Genomic DNA, 23,361 nt, shown 5'->3' on the forward strand with positions numbered 1-23,361 from the left:
AGAGAGAGAGGGAAAGATGCCGGCGTGCTCCGAGAGGCTGGCTCTTTTCTCTAGCCGAGGCTGACAGGAAGTGCCTCCAGGGCCGTGGCAGGCAAGCCGCGGGTGTTTCCTGGTTCTGCCCAGCGCGCACGGCTCTGCCACGGCCCTGGTGGGATGAGCGGAGGGCCCGGTGGGGAGGCACTCGTTGCCTTGGTGACATTTCGGGTGCCTCCGCCGCCTCCTCGCCCATCGCAGGTGGCGGTGGCGGCGGCAAGCGGCGGCGCTTCGCTGAGGGAAAAAGAAGACAGCGCAGCCACCTTGCTTGCTTTCCCACCTGCCCGCCCCAGATGGCCTCAGGAGCGGCGGCAGTGGCAGCAGGCGCGCACACTCCTGCCGGCGAAGGGAGGAGAGGCGAGGAAAGAGAAGGGAGTGCGGCAGCAGCGGCTGTCACAGTATCGTCTCATAGCGGGGCAAGGCTGGCAAGCTGAGGTGGCCGCACCAGAGAGCGTCACTGCCGACCCCATCGTGAGGATAAAGGAGCGGGATAGAGATTCAGTCAGATGTCAGCCTCGGCTAGAGAAAAGAACCAGCCTCTCGGAGCACGTCGGCATCTTTCCCTCTCTATGTATGAAAGAGCTCGCCTCGCTCGGAGCGTTTGGCGAAGCACACGAGTTTTGCAGTCGGAGAGGGAGGCGGCGGCAAAAGGACGCGGCAGCAACGGCAGGATGCTGCAAGTCAGGACCTTGCATTGAAGCAGCCCGGGGCACGTAGCCATCTCCCTCCAGCCCACCTTGAGGATTTGCCTTTGTTGTTGGTATACTTGGCTTCAGGCGCTCAGTGGCCGCTTCCTTTCCTTCGAAGGTAAAGTGAATTATTTTAAAACCTCCGCTCATCCCGCCAGGGCGCGGCAGAGCCGTACGGGCTGGGCAGAACCAGGAAACACCCGCGGCTTGCTTTCCCGGCTCTGCTCAGCTCGCACGGCCCTGATGGGATGAGCGGAGGTTTTTAAAATAATTCACTTTACCATCGAAGGCAAAGGGAAGGCGGCCACAGGAGCGCCTGAAGCCAAGTGTCTCCTCAGGGCTCCGGTTGCAGGGAGGAGCCCTGACTGGCTGCACGTGGCTGCGCCAAACGCCGCGGCGTTGCTGTAACGCTACGGCAGCAAGGGAGAAGGGAAATAAACGGTGGCGGAAGGTCTCCCGATATGAAGTGCTCCACCAACGCAGGCAGCACCATATCCGGGCATGCAACAAAGTACTTCCTAACGGCAAGCCCCCCCCCCGCCATTCCCCCCCATTTCACATGTTTAATATGGGCCTTAATTTGGGGGGAGGGGCTTAATTTGATTTTATGCCAATAAATCATGCTGGGGCTTCCTATTGGTGGAGGCCGTATTGTTGGAGAAACACGGTATTAGTAATATTTATGTCACTTGGATTTATAGAAATATACATCAAAGGATTTTTTTTCTGATAACGTACACTTTATCTGTTCTTTTACAAGAACCAAAGTTTAATTTGACCTAGGGTTCATCAAGCTTTAGACAAAGATGTAATGGGCAGTAGAAATAACTTTGAGAAACAGAACGAAGAATCACAAGCAAGGCAGTGGTTAGATAAAGAAAATTTTAAACTGAGGTAGAATTCTAAAATCAGCTGTCAGGACAAAACAATCAAACATAATGCATTAGTCCTAGACATAGCCTTATAACATTATGCAATTTATTTCTCAGGCACATTATTGGAAGAAATGCTCCTTTCGATGATTCTTTGATTGTTATATTCAGGGGTGGGATTGTACTGGTTTGGACTGGTTCGAGAGAACCGGATGTAAAATTCGCATCTGGTTTGCCGAACCGGTATTTGAACCGACCAGCTGGCCCTGCTCACCCCACCCCTCCCAGGAGTCTCCACGCAGCTTTTTTTGCTGCAGGTAAGTGCAAGGTCCACGTGGAGGCTTTGGGAGAGGGAAATGGGCCTGTTAACGGCCTCCAAAGGGCCTCCACAGCCTGGGGGAGGCTGTTTTCATCCTCCCAGAGGCCCGGAGGGGAGCTTCCGGACCCTTGGGAAGGCAAAAAATGGCAGTCCCAGAAGTCCGAAATGGGCCTGTTTCCAGCTTCTGGAGAGCCGCCAGAGTCCAGGGGAGGTCATTCTCGCCTTCCCAGAGGCCCAAGGGAAGTTCTGGTAGGACACACCCAGTATGGCCACACCCACCCAGCAACTGAACAGTGAACCAGTTACTGGGATTTTTGAATCCCACCCCTGGTTATATTCTACTTTTCTCCGAAGAGATAAAAAAATTGGGAATTGTCCCAACATACCTAAGCAACAGATGAAGAAAACTGGTTTATCAAGTCTTTGAAAAGGTTACAACTAATGTATGCAAATCTGAATGAAAAAAATATTCATATAATTGTGCTTAAAAATTAATGTATCTTAAAAATCATCTTTTTTCTGACACTGACTTGTTCTTCCTGATATTTCTATTTTAATAATGTGTTGGTGTTGTTTACTTTATTTGTATTTTAGTCTGCTTTAAACTTGTGCTATTGTGGAATAGTTTTCCCTTACTGTTTTTGCATTTTATATAATAAGAAGTAATATAAAAATAATTTTGATACCTAATTATAAATAACATCCTAAATCTAATGAGGTCAACAGTTAATAGTACAGTTACCCAGATGAAGCACTAGACAATATTTAAATAAAAAATAACTGAAGATTGTCTACTGCAAGTAGCCTCATTTCTACTGGTGAAAAAAAGAGATAATTATTTTAAATGAATAAAATAATACTGAAAAACAGAGTCCATTGTATGCATAACATCAATATTTTAGCCAAATAGCTATTTTATATGAATTCCAGAACATACATTCAGTGGTCTTATCTATAATTTCCATTTAATTTAAAAATAATGCATGAAGGGGTATTCACTTCATTATTAGTACTGATGATAGTTGTTTTAATAAATAAAGGAATAGAATAAATAGATTTATATAGTAAAAATCTGATAGGGAAGGGAAAGAGAAAATCTGAAAAGTAAGACTTTTTTCAAATTTTGAGAAAGTTGCATATGTAGAATATTATTATTATTATTATTATTATTATTATTATTATTATTATTATTATTATAGTAGTAGTAGTAGTAGTAGTAGTAGTAGTAGTAGTAATAGTAGTAGTAGTAGTATTTAGGGCAGCTTTTTGCAAGCAAAGAAGCTTTTTGTATTTTTGTACAGGTAATCCTTGACTTACAACAGTTCATTTAGTGAACATTCAAAGTTATAATGGCACTGAAAAAAGTGACTTATGACCATTTTTCACACTTACGACCATTGCAGCATTCCCACTATCATGAGAGGCCAGGCAAGGAGAAGCGCCCCTTGATGTGAGTGTCATCAAGTTGATCATGCCCACCCAGTCACATGACCACCAAGCCACACCCACCAACTAAACCACACCCACAGAACCAGTTGTTAAAAAAATTGAATCCCACCCCTGGATTGGTTCATCCACTTGTGTTGGTGAAAATGACATACTGCAAATCCCTCCACCCAAGGACTTTAGACTTCTGGTATCCAGGAAAAGGTCCTTTTCTTCCAGCGTCCCTTAGATTTGAAACATCTTATCATAGGAGATGATATTCACCCCTCTTGTTTAGTCTTCAGGAAAAGCCCTAAAACTTGGTTACACCAGCTTGGATTCTGAAGGGGAAGCTGTTGGCTGGAGGTGTTTGCTGCACTAATGCAGAAGTCACCATCATCTCTCCCCCTTTTTTAGTTTGTTTGAATATTGTGGTACTTTTAATTTGTTTTTATATTTATAATTGTTTTTATATTTGCATTTTTTATCACATTGCGAACTGTTCAGAGTCACCTTGAACCACAAGATGGGCAGCAAATAAATTTAATAATAATAATATTGGAAGAGCTACATGAAATACCATTTGTATGCAAGCAAGAAAACTAGTTCAACCATAACATATCCCAGACTTAATTGTCTATGAGAGAAAACAGTCTGGTTAGTGGACATGGCAGTACCAGGAGACAGCCGAATAGAAGATAACAAAATACAAAAACCTGTAAATAGAAATAGAATGACTGTGACAAAATAAAGCAAAGATAGTATATAGTAATAGATGCCTTCAGTGAAATCCCAAAACAACTGGAACACCCCTTCAAAACTACTGACATTAAGAAAATTATCATCAGTCAATTGTGAAAGGCACAATCTGAACAGCTTACATCTTTAATACCATCAAACATCAAATCTGTTTATTCCAGGTCCTTGAAAAAGACTTAATAAGAGAATAAAAATGCCAAATCCAGTCTGAACATCTGGCTGACTGGGCAACAAGCCATAATATTAAAGACATCTATATTTTCGTCCTTTCTATGACAGTAAAATACTGGTAGAAAACAGCAATATATTCCTTGTGTTGCCATTCTTGCACACTATGCAAGCATTATGCCTTACAAAATGCAGTCTAAAAGTTTAAGTACTTAAAGAAGCAGTATATTAGTACTTAATATTAGCAGTATATTTAGTTAACTAAGTACCCAAAGAATAAAACAGGATGAATTAATTTCAGAAATAATGTGCAAGTGGTAATATAACTTTTGCTACTAACTTTATTGCTGTAAAATAAGTACAAAAATATATTTAAACGCTCGGTTTAAATACATAAAATTATTCCTTAATGCTTTTCAATCAACTGGTTGCATTCGTAACCAAAATGATTCAGGTATAATGCAAGAGAAAGTTCTTAATGCATAATTATCGGTGAAATGGGGATTCAAATTTGATTAAATAAATGCATATATGAAACCAGGAAATATTAGCTATTTTGGAAGAATTTGAATTAAAATACAAGAAGACGTGAAGCTGCCAACAAAAATCCCTTTTATTCACCTGCCTTTAGTTTAAATCTTTTATGCATTTTTTAAAAAAAGAATGCCTCAAAGAGTTCAGTTACTCCAACTCTCTAGTGTTGACAGAGTTATAGAAGATATTTAGTTAAATTTTATGCAATGGAATTTTGTACTATTGAATCTGGCAATCATGTGACAGGTTTAATTCTCTCCTAGCTAAAGGTCTGGTCTCCTAGTCATGAAGTCTAGTCTCCTACTCAGATGAAAAGGAGATTTTCTGAAAAAGCTTAGCTTTAGGAAGCCTAGAAAAAACCAGCATTATGTGATTCATGCATAAACTGTTTTTGCTGGTTTTCTCTAGGCTTCCTAAAACTGCTTTTTCAGAAAACCTTTCATCTGAGTAGTTGTTGCCACCTTTTATTTATAGTATTTATTTTCATATGTTTCTAATGTTGTGTTTTTATTTTTGTACTGAGTTTGCTTTGCATTTCATTTTTATGTGAGCCACCCAGTCATTTCTTTTTATTGTGTGGTATGTTAAATAACATGTTAAATAAATAAGACTAAAGCCATCTAGTTCTCAGTCTAGTCTGTAAAGTACTGAGTAGCTAAAAGTAATATACAGATAAGGATAAAATATATTTTAAAAAGAATGTATAAATGGAATGGTATTTAGAAATGACCTTGAGGAGAATGCATAGCAGCCCACAGCTGCATAGTGACTGGAGCAAGAGTCTCAAGAGAGATCCTACCTATGTTATCAGATTGTAAAGGTAACAGCCGAAAACTGTATTTTCAAACTGGCAAGAGTCTATTAATAAAGTTTTAGAATGAAGTAGAATTAGCTTATCTGGCCATGTTTCCTATTTGGTAAGGTTGTCCCAGGCACTAGGATAGTAAGGTTGAAACTTGGGAGATTGCATAGCTAAATGTTCGTATAGTAGTTGCTGGAGTGGATGCCTGATTTTTCTTGTTATGTAGATTTCAATGTATTTATATTATTGTTGTTAGTCACCAGGAGTTGTGTTTCACAAGATGGACATCAATATATATATTTTAAAATAAACAAACATTTAAACTTATTTTATTATGCACAATAATGCATGCAGATATACTGTGATAAGAAATGTATCATCATGTGTTCCCATGAAATGTTGTGGCTTTTGTTGTATTGTCAGTTGACCTTCATATTTAAAAGATGCAATATATTTGGTTGTACAGAACTAATTAATGAAATATTAAAAATTTTCACATAAAATATAGACTTAATTCTATGATGCTTTCTAAATTCCTATTTATGTTTTATTTTTCTCTTACATTATAATAGAGCTCCCCTCAGTGAAGGCCGGAATGACATTATCTACATATGTGGGAAAGTATCTTCAATTATTAAATATTAAGTGGGCAACTTCAGGATCTCTGGTTTCCCCTTCTTTTGTAGTAAATCCAGTGGATGGTAGCTCTTAAATTGTAAGGATTATGTTATAAAAAGGATACGTAATATTGAAAACTTAGTTCAATATTGGACAGAAAAAATCAGGAAACAAATAGGAGATAAATATTAGTACTGAAAGGTATACAAATAATACAGAGACGTAAAGAAAAGCAGACATTAAAGCCAAGAAACTAATATTACTTAGGGTTGTTACCTGAGTTCAACCATTGAAATCCTGAAGTCAACTGATTAAAAGGATTTAAGGGAAACTAAAACATATTCAGTTGGTGTGAACAATTGGATTTCTGTCAAGGCTTAATAATGATTTATTTAGAAGTCCTGTATAAAAATTAAAGGTATGTTTTTCACAAAGCATAACCAACCAAAAGGATGGGTGAGGTAAACTTTCAGCCTTAGTCACTGATTGGGTGAATCAGGCCAGGCAACGTACAATTCATAAATGGCTATACTAACAATGGCTAATAATACTAAAAATCTAACATTTCTGGAGGAGGTTTGCCTGCTAGAATGATTTTTTTTGCTATGATTTTGTCTTTTCTATATTTCCCCATGTGCCAAATAGTTTTTTTTTTTTAATGTAAGTACAATTAGGCATAAATCAATAAGAAATTGTTATTTTAGTTGTCGGTATGTTGTTTCACAAAAACCTTATTTTGGTTAAAATAAATAAATACAAAGACACCTTAAGACACCTTAAGGCAGGACAAGAAGCAATGGATGGCAACTAATCAAGGGGACAACCAAACTGGGAGAGAAATTTCCTGATGTAGAACCATTAATCAGTGGAACAGCTTGTTTCCAGGAGTTGTAGATGCTCCAACACTAGAAGTTGGACAACTATTTGTCTGAAATGGTATAGGGTTTCCTGCTTGAGCAAGGGGTTGGACTAGAAGACCTCCAAGGTCTCGTCCAACTCTGTTATTCTATTATTCTACTTACTCTAATAACAATCCACATCAAAATTAATTAAAGGACATATTTTAAAATGTCTAAGGCTCATCAAATAAACCCATAGCAGTGACATTGACTTGGTTGACATATCTATAAATCAAATGAAAATTTATATTTTATCAATAAGGTTTATATTTTATCAAAATAAGGTTTTTGTGAAACAACATACCGACAACTAAAATAACAATTTCTTATTGATCATTTTCAGAAACAAGTCTCCAAAGCATTCCATATAATTTTTCAGTATAACAATAAAATGCTAAAACTGATTCAAATATTACGTTTTATTGCTAATACATACCACAGTAGTTGCAAAATGTGAAAACTAGCTGTTCAGACAAAATCTCAAGAGAGGTACCAATTTTTCTCTCTCAACTGGAGGTGACTTTCATAGAAAATATAATATCTTTTTTGATCCTCCGGGTATTCTAGATAATAGGTTTTTTTATATTTCATAAAATATTAGTCTTTATACAGTTTAACGAAGAGCCCTAAAATTAAATAAAAAAAACATAAGATAAGACAAATAAGGCAGGTTAATTAATTTTAGAGTTTTTATATTTATTTGGTAGAAGAATATGTAACAGAAAATCAGCATCATTCAAAGGAACAACTCTGTTCAGGCTGTAAGATCATAGCTCACAGTCACATTTTCAAAGAGATAAAATCCCATGTTGAGAAAGTATTTAAAACATGGGTATTTTAAATAGAAAGAAGTTCAGCGACTTTGCAGTTAAGATTTCCTGAGTGCATAGAAGAAATTTGATTAAAGAGAAAAGCTACACAAATCTTTTTCTATGTCTTTAAATTATTGCTATTTTATATAGAGAGAGAAAGCAAGAGTATGAATAATTATATATTTAGTCTATAGCCTTCAATAAAAAGATTTTCATTCAGAAACATATTATATATTATATTATTATTATTCAGAAGCACATGTATACACTTCCATTAGAAACCTTCATATTTTTCTATACAATGTACCATCATTAAAATTCAATCATGTAGCTGGCCTGATTAATTTCTGGGTTAATTTTGTTATATTTAAATACTTCTTTCTCTCAAGACAGTTAGTCCCTCAAGATCTGAGGAAACATTCTGCTTCCTTGTTCAAATTATTTTTTTTCTAAGAGTAAATTGTGATATAAATTGCATGAGTGATTCTGAACTAGCAAGTCACACTTGATCCATTTTAAATGACCATGCACAACAGAATATAATTTTATAAAGAGTGGTCTGCTCTCACTAACAATGTATGCTACTGTCTACATGTGCTGATTTGGATAAAATGGTACCCAATCCCTTAAATGCACCAAGGCTGTTTCTTGTTAAAACTTTTAATGATATCATAATGATTAAACTAAGTGATGAGTTTACATTGTTTATTTAAACTTCATTCACATGTAAGAACCCTTCACTGAAACTGACATCCCTTATATGGAAGATTTTATCAGTGTATATTACCTGCATATATCAGCACATGCAGAGTCCCTTTTTCTACTGGCTTCATCCCAAGATGTCAGGAAAGTGTTTTCTCTACAGATAAGAAAAGTAGATACAAGCACATACCAGTTGTTGTAGTGAGATTACACAATTCCATTAGATTTCTATCACCCTTTATTGATACTGGAAGATGAGAGATAGAAGAACCAAATATAAATTTGGAGGTGTTTTTTTTACATACTTTGAGATATTATTGCACTCTACTTCTGCAAACAATATGATGAAAGAATAAGATGAAATGGAAACTATTCAAATTCCAGCTCAAGAATAATATTCATCATGTTTGGAATATTCTTTCCAGGCCATTCCAATTAGGAATTCTGGAAGCTGTAATCCTAAAAAAACCTGAAGGATGCCAGTGTGAGAAAAAAAGCCGGACATCAGGAGTATCAAAGTCAAGGCCCATGGGCCAGATCTGGCCGGCGATGTGGTCAGATCCAGCCAGCGGTGCTGTCCTGGTCTGCCCATGTCGCTTCAGCCCAGTCTACCAAATGGGAAGAGGAAACATCAGGCCAGCGTGATTTTGGCTCAGTCTACCCAATGCAAAGAGGAAACATATCAGCAGTTTGAGGAGTGACGTCAAGCTGACCATGCCCAACCAAATGGCCATGCCATGTGGCTTTAAGCTGGCCACGCCCACCCAGTCAGCCATATCCAGCCAGCCCCACCCCCAGGTCAATACAGATCTGATGTGGTCCTCAATTAAATTAAGCTTGACACACTTGCCTTAGACCATGCTTATTTAATTAGACTTACCAGGAAGATGAATTTTCAACACAGAGAGCTATATAGTCGCATTTATTAGTCTATAGCAAGATGCTTATTCTGATACTTGATATTTATTCTATAGTAGAAAAATCCCTGTGCTATGATTTTAAAAGTACAAAACTATCAAAATTTACATAAAATCAAAATAACAAGTTGTACATGTTCATACAATATAACAGCCAATTTAGGCATAAAATTATAGTTTTTCCATATATTAGGGAATGCGAATAGGACCAAAGTTAAACAGTATATTTTTATCCCCACAAATGCACTCTGTTTGATAATATTCCTGCAAATTATAAGTATTAAATTAGACACAGGGGGCTCTCTCCAGCAAAACTGAATACAACAGAAAATTCCTGCTAATGAATATAAATAGTAATTTGTACTCTCGTGAAATAATAAAGCACAAACATGCTAAAGCTGCTTGTTCTCTGTGGTAAAATCACACAGGTGCATAATGTATTTCACAATTTTGCACTCTATAGATTTTCAGACTCACTGCAAGATGATTCTGATGAAGCTTCTTGGTTGAGAAGCAAAATGTCTTGTTTTTCCTCAAGGGAAAAATATAGTCCAGTTGCCTTTTGAAAAAGCACCTTCGAGACAACCATGACCTGGATGACTGAGAATCTCAATAGACCACATATAAGCTGTGTACATATAAGCTGTGTATGACAATATAAATCAAACTTCCTAAATCCAATATACTTCAAGTGCGCTATGAATTTCCTGTCAAATTCCCAAAGAAATATGGCAAAGCTTTTAACTTTAGCTCCTAACCATATTGCTAACAAGCTTCCACCATATCTGATGATGTCATCAATAATAATGAAACTAGTAGTTTCACCTGAATGAGAACATATGACCAGGGTGCAGAATACAAAACTTTCATCTGCAATGTTCTTATAAAAGGACACAGACACAGACTAACAGAGTTGGAAGCGACCTTAGAAGTCTTCTATCTAGTCCAATCCTCTGCTCAAGTGGGAGAACCTATATCATTTCAGACTAAAATAGCTGTCCAATCTGTCTTTAAAAACTTCCAGTGATGGAGCATCCACAATTTCTGAAGACAAGCCATTCCAGTGGTTTACTGTTCTGTCAGGAAATTTCTCATTAGTTCTAGGTTGATCCTTTCTTCTGTGTGGCAGCCCCTCAAATATTAGAACACTGCTATCATGTCACACCTAATCCTTCTTTTCACTAGACTAGACACACCCAATTCCTGCAACCATTCTTCATATCTTTTAGTCTCCAGTCCCCAAATCATCTTTGTTGCTCTTTTCCACACTCTTTCCAGAGTCTCTTTATCTTTTTTTATAACCAGGTGACTAAAACTGGATGCAATATTCCAAGTTAGTACTATAAAATAGTAGTAGTTAAATAGTACTAACACTTCATGTGATCTTTATTCTATCCTTTTGTTAATGCAGCACGTTGGTTTTTTGTTTTTGTTTTTGGTGGCTGCAGCACAGTGCTGGCTCATATTTAAATAATTGTCTACTAGGACTCCAAGATTCCCTTTCACAGTTACTGCTATTGAGCTAAATTTCACCTAATTTGACCTGTGTTTTTCTCACATAAGTGTAGGACCTTACTTTTTTCTACCATTGAATTCCAACTTGTTAAGCGGGGCTCTGTATTCAAGTCTGCCAAGTTCCATCTGGATCTTGATCCTATCTTCCGGCATATGGCTACTCCTGCTAGCTTGGTGTTCATCTGCAAATTTGATGAGTTCCCTTTCTATTCCCTCATTCCAAAAAGCAGGAATTTAAGCACTCAGAAGATAACACTGGTCTCTCTTTTCTAAAGAAGTATTTTAAACAAGCACCTGGAGGTACAGATTCTTATGGGGGAGGCACTTTTTCCATCATCCTTGAAATGCTGAGAAACAAACAAAATATCTGAAAGATGGATGACTTACATGTGAATTGATTCCAAGAAATGTAAGATCCAAAGGAGATGTGTATTCTTAGCATCTGCATAGGGTATAATATTTTAAGGTAACTTTTTAATTGAGACAGTAACTTGTGTGGCAAAATATTTTTATCCATATTAGTTGCAGTCTTGGGCCTTCTTTATACTTTATGGATATAAAGATTTTTATGCAACTGGGGCAAGAAAGGTACAGTTCAACTTTTTTCTTCCAATGTGCTAGTGACTTGGACCCAACATCTTTGTCTCCAGCCATTAATGTTTGTTAAGAACTTGAAATCTACTTGATTGGAGTTTTTATTTCTTTGATGAAAAGCCATTGGATAGGTTAAGCCAATTTTCCCTCATTTCCTTTTCCTAAGCAGCCTCAAATATTATTTCTGCAACTTTATGGAAAATATTCAACCCTGAAGAATCAATTTTATGATAGTATGGAAAAGTAGAGTCAGCAAAGTTTTTCTTCATTTTATATCCATTTAGCAGGTGCTGGGATTATCCAAACCAGAAATGTTGTGTTCAGTTTCCGTAATATAGCTCTTATAGAAATTAAACTATCTGAAGAAAAAAATGTTCCTTGGAGAAAATTATCACGGGTCCCTTTTTATTACAAATAATAATTTGCTAAACAATCATTTTAAAATGTATTTAATTTACATTGTTTCTAATATAAGGAGTTTTAAAACCAGTTTACCCTGATGCATATAGCTCTTAATGTAAATCCCCTAAAATAATTTAAATATTTCACATAGCTTTCCCTTTAATTGATCTTTTGCATACATGCATATATTACAACCAAGGTTCATTTGTGGATGCACCTCTCACAAGCAATGTATTTAATCACACACACACAAAGATACTACTCAATTCTGTTCATGACATTGTGAACCCTCTGTGGCATATCTTGCAAATCCAACTCTATAGAAAACTGGTTGAGTTTTTTATACAGCCTCCTTCAGTCACAAGCATATTTTGGGATCGTTATCACACAAAAGTAGGCTAGCTGAAATTACATCTTATTGTAACATTCTAAATATCTTTTGTATGCTATTGAAGAGCTTGATGGAATAAATATAATAAAAACTCATTAAAATGCACTGAAAGAATATTTCAATGATACCCAGCTATTATTAAGAATGACTGCCAGGTTAACCAAAAGGGAGGGATAAAACAAAAGAAAAGAGAGTTCTTGCTAAAACATTCAAAAGTAATACTATTATGAAAAATCACCCAATGTTTTGTCAATGTCTAGGGCCATGATGGTGAACCTATGCCACACATGCCAGAAGTGGCACGCAGAGCCATCTCTCTGGGGACGCCAACCATCGCCCACTGCTCTTCTGGGTTCCTGGGCACGCATGAGCACCAGCCAGCTGGTCTTCACGCGCACAGGAGTACCAGAAACCATAAAAAGCAGCTCCATGGCACGCATGCGCATGCCGGCCAGCTGGTCTTTGCATTCACATTAGAAACTGGAAGACCAGATGGCCAGCGTGCATGTGTGCACCAGGAAGCTAAGCTTCTGGTTTCCGGCACTCCCGTGCACATGCGCCGGCACCTTCCAGTTTCTGGTGCACACATGTGTGTGCACTCCCACTTTGGCACTCAGTGCCAAAAAGGTTCACCATTACTGATATAGGGAATATGTTAGGCAAATAATTACTAGGGCACTGAAGATCTCATATATGAAGGTTCCAATATAAAGACAAAATAAAGGAAAACTGATCGTAAAAAATATAAAAATATTCAAATATATGTAAAATTGATAATGCTATGAAATAAAAGTAATAACACATTTTTAGTGTGAAGAATGTGTGGACACATTTTAGAGCCTAACAAAAATTAACTGTTACAGAGAAAGGATAAAAATTTGATTATTTTAATCTAAAATTTGATCTTTCCTAATAATATTGTAATTTTACTGCCAAAAATATTTTTATCAGCTCAGAATTCTTATTGTTGTGCTATTTTAAAAATACAGTTATATGTTTCAGATTGTTTTCTTTGAGATTACTTGCCCCTGAACTTTTCACTCAGTAACTTTTAGTTATAAAAATTCTGTGAAAATGAATAGATAAATGTTTAACACTTAGTGCATGCTTAACACTTAGTGCATGTTAAATTAATCCAGTTTAAAGGCAGTACATATTCTAGCTAGGCATGGCCTAATTTGTGGGTGTGGCTTGGTGGTCATGTGACTGGCTGGGCGTGGCTTGTATGTAAATATTGTAAATATATATGTAAAGATTGATTTTTTTTATTTTAAAAACCAGCAACTTTTGTCCAAAATCAGGCAAAGCAGGCAGGCAGATTGAGCTGCTTTCAGAATCACAGCTTCACTCCCAGATCTACCTTTCTGCGATCTGCTGCCTGAGTCTGCACTGAAAAATAGAAGCTTCAATCCTAAGGAAGGTTCAGCTCTGCTCTCAGGCCACTTCTCCCTCCCCCAACCCCCTGAATACCACCTGACTGGGCCTCGGGGAAGCCTCCTGGGTGGGGTGGGGCCAGCCAGTGGTGATTTGCCAGTTCTCTGAACTGCACAGAATCGTAACAACCAGTTCTATAGAACTGGTCCGAACTGGTAGAATCCCACCCCTGGTCTTAAGCTAACACATAAAATAGTTGCATCTCACACCTACTCCCATTAAAGGCAGTGTTCATTCATGACTCCTAAAGCTAGTACATTGAATATGGAGACAGAAAACTATCCCAGGTCTTATAATAGGAGAAAAATTGTTGCTTATCATCCCAAATAGCATTAACCAAATCCCTTGCTTTAAGCAACATCAAGAGAGCATAAGATCTTCTAACTTTTATACATGAGAGAAGGAAGTGGTGTCCTGCTAGATCACAGGGGTCAAACTTGATCGTATCATGTGACATCACGTGACGTATCATGACATTTTTTGCTTTTGCAGACCTGGAATGGATGTGGCCTGTGCATGACACATACATCCCACTGGCTGCCAGTATGACACCCCTGTCTAGATGCTTAAGAACCAGCTCACCCAAAGCTATTGCTGCCACTGTGCTACAGTGTGAGCTGTGGAACAGCTGACTGGTGCACAAGGTGTTGAGATTCACCTGTTATTAACCGGTTCCCAAATTTTCTCACAAGTTAGTGCAAGTGACCTTTAGTACACTTCTGAAGTTAGGTCATCTCACTCACTTTTTCCAAACCATGAAGTGAAGAAACTTCTTGGATGAGAAGCAAAATGTCTTCAAGTAAAACAAAAAAGTCCAGCTGCCTTTTACTAAAGCATCTTTGGGATTCCCAAACCATTATATTTCTAATGTGGTTCAATTGCCATGATGCCCAATACACTGCAATTAGGAAGATTGTCTAATATCTCCAAATGTCATTTTTATGGTTAAGACATAAATCACATAAAGACAACCCACTTGAATTGGATATATTTTCCATCATGGCTAACCAACGCTTACAGGAACCCACTCATTCATATGAACATAGCTGTATTCGCCCAGATTTTGCTTTATTCCTACTGAGTAATGATACTCAAAAGTATTTTTTTTCAGTGTTGTTTTGTTGTATTGTTTGAAGACTTGTGAAAAGCAGGTTCAGCTTGTTTGAAAAGAGGTGTAGATTGTGGAAAGGAAATGTTTCAAAGGCTCCACCTTAAGGGCTGGCTGTAAGTCTACCTGGGAATTTACTTTTTTTATTTTCAAGATTATTTTTTTACCCTGAGTAGTATTAAAAATGGCTTTATGAAATCTGTGTATCTCTTGCTTCTTCAGTTTGTCAACTATGTGAGATTTAGTTGCATATTATCTCTGGACCCGTTATTTCTATTTACTTAGATGTTGTTAATAAACATCTTGCACCAATATTTAAATGAAGCTATTTAAACCACCATCCTATTCCTTTGCTAAAAAATTCTATAAACTATATAAATCTATAAATTATATAAACAATATTTTATTTCCTTGGATCTACTTCTGATCAGTTTCATTGAATAACCATGAGTGTTATCAAGGAGACATGCTTTTATTATTCGTTATTTGTTATTTCAGTATTTTAAATAACAAGATTCAAATGCTTGTCCTGAAAATCTGCCTGGATCAGTTTGGCTGTTGTTGTTTTCTTTGTATTTACCTTTCCTACCACAAGTTGATCTATTTATAGTTTTCCACATGTAGCAGAAACATAAGTTGATATCTACTGTGCTCCTGGACCACATTAACAATTCTCAAAAAACTTTAGCTGCGATCCCTTTTCCCCTAAAGAATTATGTATTGATTTATATTTTAACTAAATTAGAAAATTGAAACATTAAGTTTCATTAACATCTAATTAATTATTCCCAATTCTACCTCATAAGAACAAATGTTTATTTTATTTCATTCAAATCTGTGGCTGCCCAAATGCTCCAAGACTCTAGGCAGCTTACAAACAAAAAAAATTACAATATGTGTGTAAAGAGAGAACCAGCCAAGCAAAAGAATCAACAGCCAATTTTAAAATAGACCACATTAAATTGAACTAAAAGGAGTTCCACAACTGCTCTGTTTTAAGGGCTGGGAGAATAAACAGGCTTTAATTAATTTCTAGAATGTCATAAGGAAAGGAGCCACATAAATCTTGGGGAGCACATTTTGGATCCCACAAGATATCACTGTTTGATGAATAAGATTAAAGAGTGTACCATGCCCAGAAGGATTTTAAAGGTGATAACGATCTTCTAGAAGCCAACAAGTAACCATGGGACAGTAACATACTCCTACTTGTACTACTGCATTCTGTACCAATTGCTACTTATTTTTGTTGTGCATAACGTAACACTTCAACTTTTATTTAAGCTGATCCTTTTATTTAATGTGATCCTCTTCAAATATATTCAACCACAAAAACCCCAGTATGGAAAACTAGCATTGATCTTTGTTTTCATTTTCATGCAAATTTTCATAAATATTGTATTAATTTTTTGCCACAATTTTCCTTAGTACATTATGCTTTTATTTTGATACATAAATTACTGCAAGTCCATTTTAATGCTTAGTTAATCCAATTTATGTATTGTAATGTCTTTCTTTGATAACTGCATGACAACAGTATAGGTATCTTCTAGTTTTCATATTAAGTTAGCAGAAATCAATTTAGTTCCCATTTAAATATTATCTCCTGCTCAAGTCCTGAAACATCCTTTAATAAAGTTGTATGGTATTGTTTTATTTTATTTGCATCCCTAGATAAAAAACATTTCGACTGAATGTTCTGAATATTTTGGTCACATGCAAACTTATCTCCTATCATACTATATAATTTCCTGAGCTATTAGTTCAGCATAAATGTTTTGTGTATACCAACATTTCCTTCTTTCTACAGTGTTTTTGCTACTTGTAAATTACTTCCATTGCATGCCATCTTCATGTCTATTGACATTCCCAAGAACTTCAAATGTTAGAGTGTCAAGGCTTCCCTTTGCAGAAGCCATGCTGATATGGCTCTAACATGGTTTCCACTATTTTGTAATTTGTCACTAATCATTCAAGAGAGATGTCACATTAATGGCCCTATGATTTCCTGACTCTGCCCTGACTGTTAAGTCAGGAAAACATTAAGCAAGGCTGAAAGAAAGTTGTAATAGCTATTTTCCAATCTTCTAACAAGCAGTTGACTTTAGGGATAAGACGCATATATGATTACAAATAAATGAAACAATTTCACAAATGCTGGAATACATGTCATTAGGACATGAACACTTTTATTTTTAATGCATAACTTAAATCTATACAATTACATCATGCTATTACAAAGTGTTAATTCTTCAAATGTTTCCAAAGCAATTTTGTGGCACATTGTGACATTTCCACAAAGATGGAAATAAATAAAAAGAATTTGTTCAACTACCAGCCAATCCCATTACCGTCCTTGAATAACCCTTCCACATGTTAATTGTCTGATTCACCCCTCCACTCTCCCCCAGCCACTTTGCTGTTTCTGATTAATTTAAGAATCAATCTCTCTGTGATTTTAACATTATCAGGCTAACATAGTCTGGTATCAGTTCACACATGCATTTCATCCAGCAAATAATTCCAATATGTAATCGATAAATAAAAATATTGACAGTACACAATTATAGACCTATTCAAAAGAGAGCACTGCAGAAGTTATCTGTTCACACTTCAGCCTAAATCTTCTTTGTTGCATACGCCTGTTCAGAAGATCTACAATGTTCAATGTGTCTTATTTTTAAGTAACCAAGTAGAGTTTTGCAGCATTCATGTGTATATTTTGTTCTGTGTAAAAGTTGGAAGGCATACCAAAATGAAAAATATTCTTAAAATTTTAGTCAACATGTCAGAAATCTACAGAAGTTAGAATTTCTAAATATTAATGTTAGTTATAATACAGTATATATAGGTTTTATCTCTAGAGCAGTTGTGTCAATGTTGATATGCCCACTAAATCTATTTGATTCCAAGTTTGTTAATTATAAATCATATATAATTTAGCCAACAGCTAACATATTACCAATCCTTTTCACATGCTGTTTTATACTGCAATCATGTACACATTTTCTCAAATCAGTATATTGAAATATACTGATTTTAATCAGACTTACTTCTGATTTAAATCTGATTAAGTAAACAGGTAAATGGTTGTAGGATTACATATTTCAGTAGAAACCTACAATGTGCTTGATTCAGTATCTTATAGCATGCTCTTAACTAAAATTACAAAGCTCTATTCTGTAATGTAGGGAAAAAAACTTTATAGAGCTGAGATGCAAATTAAACCTATTTAAGTGCATTTTAATGTTTAAATCAGATATCATCCCATTCAACTAAAATGATAACAGTTCAGGAAATGTTGGCACCGTAATCTGATATACATTTTTCCTGAAATTAAAACATAAATAAATTATGTTATGTAAATATCTAGAGTCTTAGAATCCAAATTCCATTACTTGCACTCCTACAAAGTAGGTCACATGAAACTAGTAATTTGTCATGGAAAATATATACTTTACAGATAAAAATGAGCATTGCTATATCTTATTTGATTCCCGCTTGCTACAATAAATATCTATCTGCACAACTGAAGCAGAATTCTCTGAACACATACTTTGTGCCATTTTACATTCTTATTTTACTATTTTTCTCTTGCTGTAATATCAAATCAATAAACCATGAAGTTATTTAGATAATACATGTTCTAGGAATCTCATTAGCCCTGATTTCTCATTAGCCCTGATTTCTCCATATATATTGCTGCAATTTCTCAACATATATTGCTTTAATTTATTCATAGAAACTTCAAGACATTAACAGGACAGACTAACAGAGTTGGAAAGGTCTTCTAGTCCACCCCCTGCTCAGGCAGGAAATTCTATACTGGGCCAGGCGACAAGTCCAGTCAACTGAAATGATGGCATCTAGCCCGTCCCCAATACAAACTCCCTCATTTTCCTTCATGACCCATTTTTTAAAAAATGCTGTGTTTATTGGCCCCTTATCCCTAATCTGTTATGATTAGACTTGGTTAGAGTTCTGGTATAAATATTTCTTCTGGTTAGTGTTATACTTTCCAATGCAATTCTAGACATATTTCGTATAAGCTGCAGCAGAACGTACTGCATAGGATTGGGCTGACAGTTGATTAGAAATTAAAAATATATGATATTTAGAAGCCATTCAGAATTGTAGTTCATACTCTTAGATTCTCTTAAGCTAATATTCCTAAATCCTACCCAGCTTTCTCTAATGGGCAATGGAGACTGGAGTATAAGCCAGCACACCTGAAGGACAACAAATAGAAAGATCATGATTTAAAAATTAGTTTAAATGTTATTTACTGTATTACTATATTACTATATTTATATTCTTTATATTCTCATGCAATGAACCACACACACATTTTATCATAGTTACTAGGCAATTAGCACTACTCAGCGAGAGTTATTTTCAAGTAAACATCCTATAAATATATTTGCTGTAAAATACTTTTAAGTCTTGAATGTAATCTTAAAAAACACCTCATAAAAACTGATTGCTTATAAAAGTAAATCTTTTTACATAGTACCAAGTCTCAGAGCACTTTAAAATTGAACTAATTACCAGTAGATATATATATTTAGTCAATGTTGGCAGCATGCTATCAACCACATGCAGAAATGTAACTCTTATTGACCAAAATAATCTATGATCATGTAATATGTGGAAAAATACTATATTTTAATGATAGCCCTTGAAATTAAACAATATAACGATTTATATGGTGATAGTGTCTTGTTTTGATATAAAAAATAATATTTTATTATCTCTGTGCTTAAAGTTGTTTAAAATCTAAAGAGAACATTCTGCAGTTAACATTGTTCTGGTCTTATAATTACACCTTTTTACTTATTAGAAGCAATTTAAACTTGCATAAAAGAACTCTATCAAAGGCACTTACTTTAATGCAAATCTCATTTTGGTTTAAATGTCAAAGGTATGCTTCATAAACTGAAAAATATGGCAACAATTAATCTCAGATAACAAAGAGAATCATAAACGAGATGTACTTGGAGAACATTATAACATCAAGAAGATAGAATGGCCCATAAACAATGTGTGTGTGTTTCTATATGCACGCCTACAAACATATTTTTCTGTGTAGTATAACATCACAGCAACAATAGTGTGTGACAAAAGACCTTATAACTGGAAGTGTTAATAAAGCAATTGATTATCAAAGAGACGAAATCCATTTCTAGCAGGAAAAAACAAAGAAATATTCTGAATAAAAAGATTAGGCTGTAGTGCATTTAAAATCAAATCCAACTGAAGTTTTCCAGGCAGGGGATTTTTGCAATGAAATGGACAATCAACTTCCAGGTTGACTTATTTCTTTGGAACAATTCAGGAAGACAGAAAATCATCCTAATATGTTTTATTCAATAACAAAACTAGTAAGGATCATAAGACCACTTCTAAAAACTATGATTATTGATCAATGTATAATTACATTATATAATTATATTTATATTGTAGTATCAGCTTTAAGCTGCATTCTACATGCTTCAGCAGATTTCTAGGCGAAAAATACAGTCAAATATATATACATTCACTTTATAAACTTTGAGTTCCACCTGAAACAATATGTTATGGCTTATGAGAAACAGAATTAATAGGTCTGATGCTCATGATTCATATTATACTTAGGCAGGAGTTCTACAATCTTGTTTTCTATCTCATCCCATCATTATTCTAGTTTGTTTTAATCAATAGTGAAGCTAATTTAAAATCCTCTGCCTCACAGGCTCCCTAGAGTGAATTCAGTATTCCCACAACAAAAGATTCAAATTTAAAGGATGCATCATTGCTAAGAGCCATCCCAGCTTTTTATAGCAGTTAAACACATGCTTTCATTCCCTACTTAACACACAAACAATTTGCTTTGCTGCCGGCCACTTTTGATCACATTTGTTTCACTTACCTGCTGCTCTCCCAGAACTGTGGATTTCATAAAATGTTTTTCTCTATACAGAGACCAGAGTCCAATATTTGGCAAGAATATTAGAGTCACCAGGAATAGCAGTGTCATTTGCAGAAATCTTTTCTGTTTTCTCTTCATGGCAAAAAATAGGGAATGAAGAATAAGCAAGACAAATGGATATTCTCTTCTCTTTTGTAATTGAGTGTTTTCTTCACCTTCTTCTTCACACAAATTCACCTCAAAATCCTGAACTGAAACTTCAATTCCACTATTAATTCAATCTCCATTTCATGGGGGCAGCAACTGGTAACCTACGGATCCAAGGCAAAAAAACAGAATTACATCGGCTAATCTCTGGAACCATCACCTAGCTTCAGCCCACTCCATCATTCAAGGAAGATCCAAAAATCCATGGCTCAGTTCCATTTCCCCTCCCCATTCACACAAACCATAGGAGGAAAAGGATAGGCTGAACACACCAGCCAAATGATTGCTAGGGAGTACAACAATCCAGTCTGCTGCTGGTTGGTGACCAGAAGTTTCAAAGGGCAATTGGGGAAAGAGTTGAGGGCAATGAGACTAATTTGTCAGAGAACAGCAGCAGAATTTGGGGGTTGTGGGAATAAACAAGGAGTACCTGGCAACGGCAACGTTTCCTATGTCAGATCAATGATATCCTGCTCCTTCCTTCACCCAAAAGTGAGAAGGGGCACTTGGACCAGAGAGTCCAAGCTTCTTCCCTTTATGGAAATAGATCTCAGGTCTCATGGTACAGCCTTACCAGGACCTTGTAGCCTCCGTTTTGAAAAAGGTCTTCAAACTCTCTCACTCCCATGCATACATACAGCTTTATCCCTCTGGTTCACCCTACTGCTTCCCCAGCACATCGACAATCTCTTTAGCAAGAGGAAAAAGCTCTGAAGGGCTAAATTTGGCAAGACATGTAATTTTCACACACACACACACACACACAGAGAGAGAGAGAGAGAGAGAGAGAGAGCATCAGTCAGTCTTGCTCTGACATTTATAGTAGTCTACTCGTTTATGGCTTGGCAGGTCTACTTTTACAGACAGCTGCCGCTTCAGGTGTGGGGGAGGGAGGGAGACAAGAACATTCAAATAACAACATAAAATTCACACTACGTCTATCGCCACCACATTACCATTCTTCAGAAACAAACAATCCGAGAGGCGAGAGGTTCACCACACACCAGCCTCAAGATCCCTTCCCCACTTCCAACAGAACCAAAGATATTAAAAAGTGGGCAGGTAAAACACGCTCGCGTAAGCATCGTCACGTGCGATCCTCTCCCCTCCTCTCCCCCACACACTGCCATCCTCCCGCCCGCCGCTCCTTTCCCTCCCTTGATCTGCTTACTGCCAGCCTCATTTAGTGCAGTGGGGTCGTCTTCTAGAGTCACCCGGCTCTCCTTGCAGAGATAAATCAGCAACGTTGTATGTAGCTCTACATCGCTTCAAAGAGGGCTGGGTGAGTCTAGAAGATGTTATTAGAAGTCGCTGTGGGGATGCTGCCTTTTGAAAACTGGCGATTGGCTAACACGTGCACAAGGGACGTCTAATTAGAAATCGGGCCGGGAGAGGAAGGTTGAAGATGGGAGGGTCGCCGTGTCCCAGTCCCCTTTTTCTCGTCGCGCAGCGATTTTCTGGAGAATCTGCGTCCCTAGCCGCCTCACCTGATCCCCTAGTCCGGAGCTCCAGATTCCAGAGCAGGAGCGAACGGGAAGATGCGATTTGCTCCTAGGTTTTCCTTCCTCTCCCGATTCCTTCATGATCAGTTGATCAACAGCAACGCAGCAGCAGCAAGCTGGCGTCTTCGACAAACCGTTCTAGAAGTAGGCGGGGGGAGCTTTGGAAAAAGCGAAGGAAAAGAGAGGTTCGGCTACTCGGTCGCTTGTCCTTCGGGGCCGCTCACAGTCCCAGTAACCCCGGTGGAAATCCAGCACGGAATTTGCAAGCGGCGGCAACGCCCTAAGCTGTTCCCGCAGCCATGGAGTGCCTGCAGGTGCCTAAGGACTCCAAGAGCCAGGTGTTGAGAGGCGCTTGCGGGGCCTCAATGAGTCAGGTTGTCGGACGTCCTTTCTCCATATTGCCAGTGGGAGCCGAGAAGCAGAAACTAACGAGGGGGGAAAGGCATTAAAAGGAGGCGGCGAGGCAGCCTCCTAGCGCTGCTTAGCGCCAGAATAATAGGAAAGTTTGTCGGTGAAAAAGAATGACAAAATAGCTAAAAGCGAAGTGTCTTACACATGCGGTTAAGGCAGGCGCTAGTTCTACCTTGCAAGGTACTACTCAGCAGTAATGTGGGTGGATTGTGCCACCTCAGACACCAGATGGCAGTTTGCAGCTCTTTCCGAGAAATGGGTTTTTTTTGTTTGTTTTTTAAAAATCATTAGTTGCTGCTTGTAGGGCTTACGAATGTCCATAACAGTTCCAGCTTCAATA

General features: G+C 37.1%; 1 protein-coding gene across 4 annotated transcripts in view; it reads right to left on the minus strand.

Annotated features, from left to right (window-relative positions):
* Nucleotides 1-22,946, minus strand: part of GALNTL6 (polypeptide N-acetylgalactosaminyltransferase like 6) — a 503,056-nt gene extending 480,110 nt beyond the window's left edge. For 2 of the 4 annotated variants that reach the window (XM_087963331.1, XM_087963329.1), the window contains exons 1-2: nt 22,065-22,161; nt 20,902-21,212 (exon numbers count right to left, since the gene is read on the minus strand). In XM_087963331.1, the coding sequence (XP_087819457.1) occupies nt 20,902-21,039 (138 nt within the window). In that variant the 5' untranslated portion in view covers nt 21,040-21,212; nt 22,065-22,161. The other 2 variants (XM_026678886.2, XM_087963330.1) reach the window with 2 other exon arrangements.
* Between the last annotated feature and the right edge of the window lie 415 nt (nt 22,947-23,361).

The sequence above is a fragment of the Notechis scutatus genome, chromosome 4 (genome assembly GCF_049901735.1).
Source record: "Notechis scutatus isolate UNSWTSFEM ecotype Mainland chromosome 4, rNotScu1.2, whole genome shotgun sequence".
Lineage (NCBI taxonomy): Eukaryota > Metazoa > Chordata > Lepidosauria > Squamata > Elapidae > Notechis > Notechis scutatus.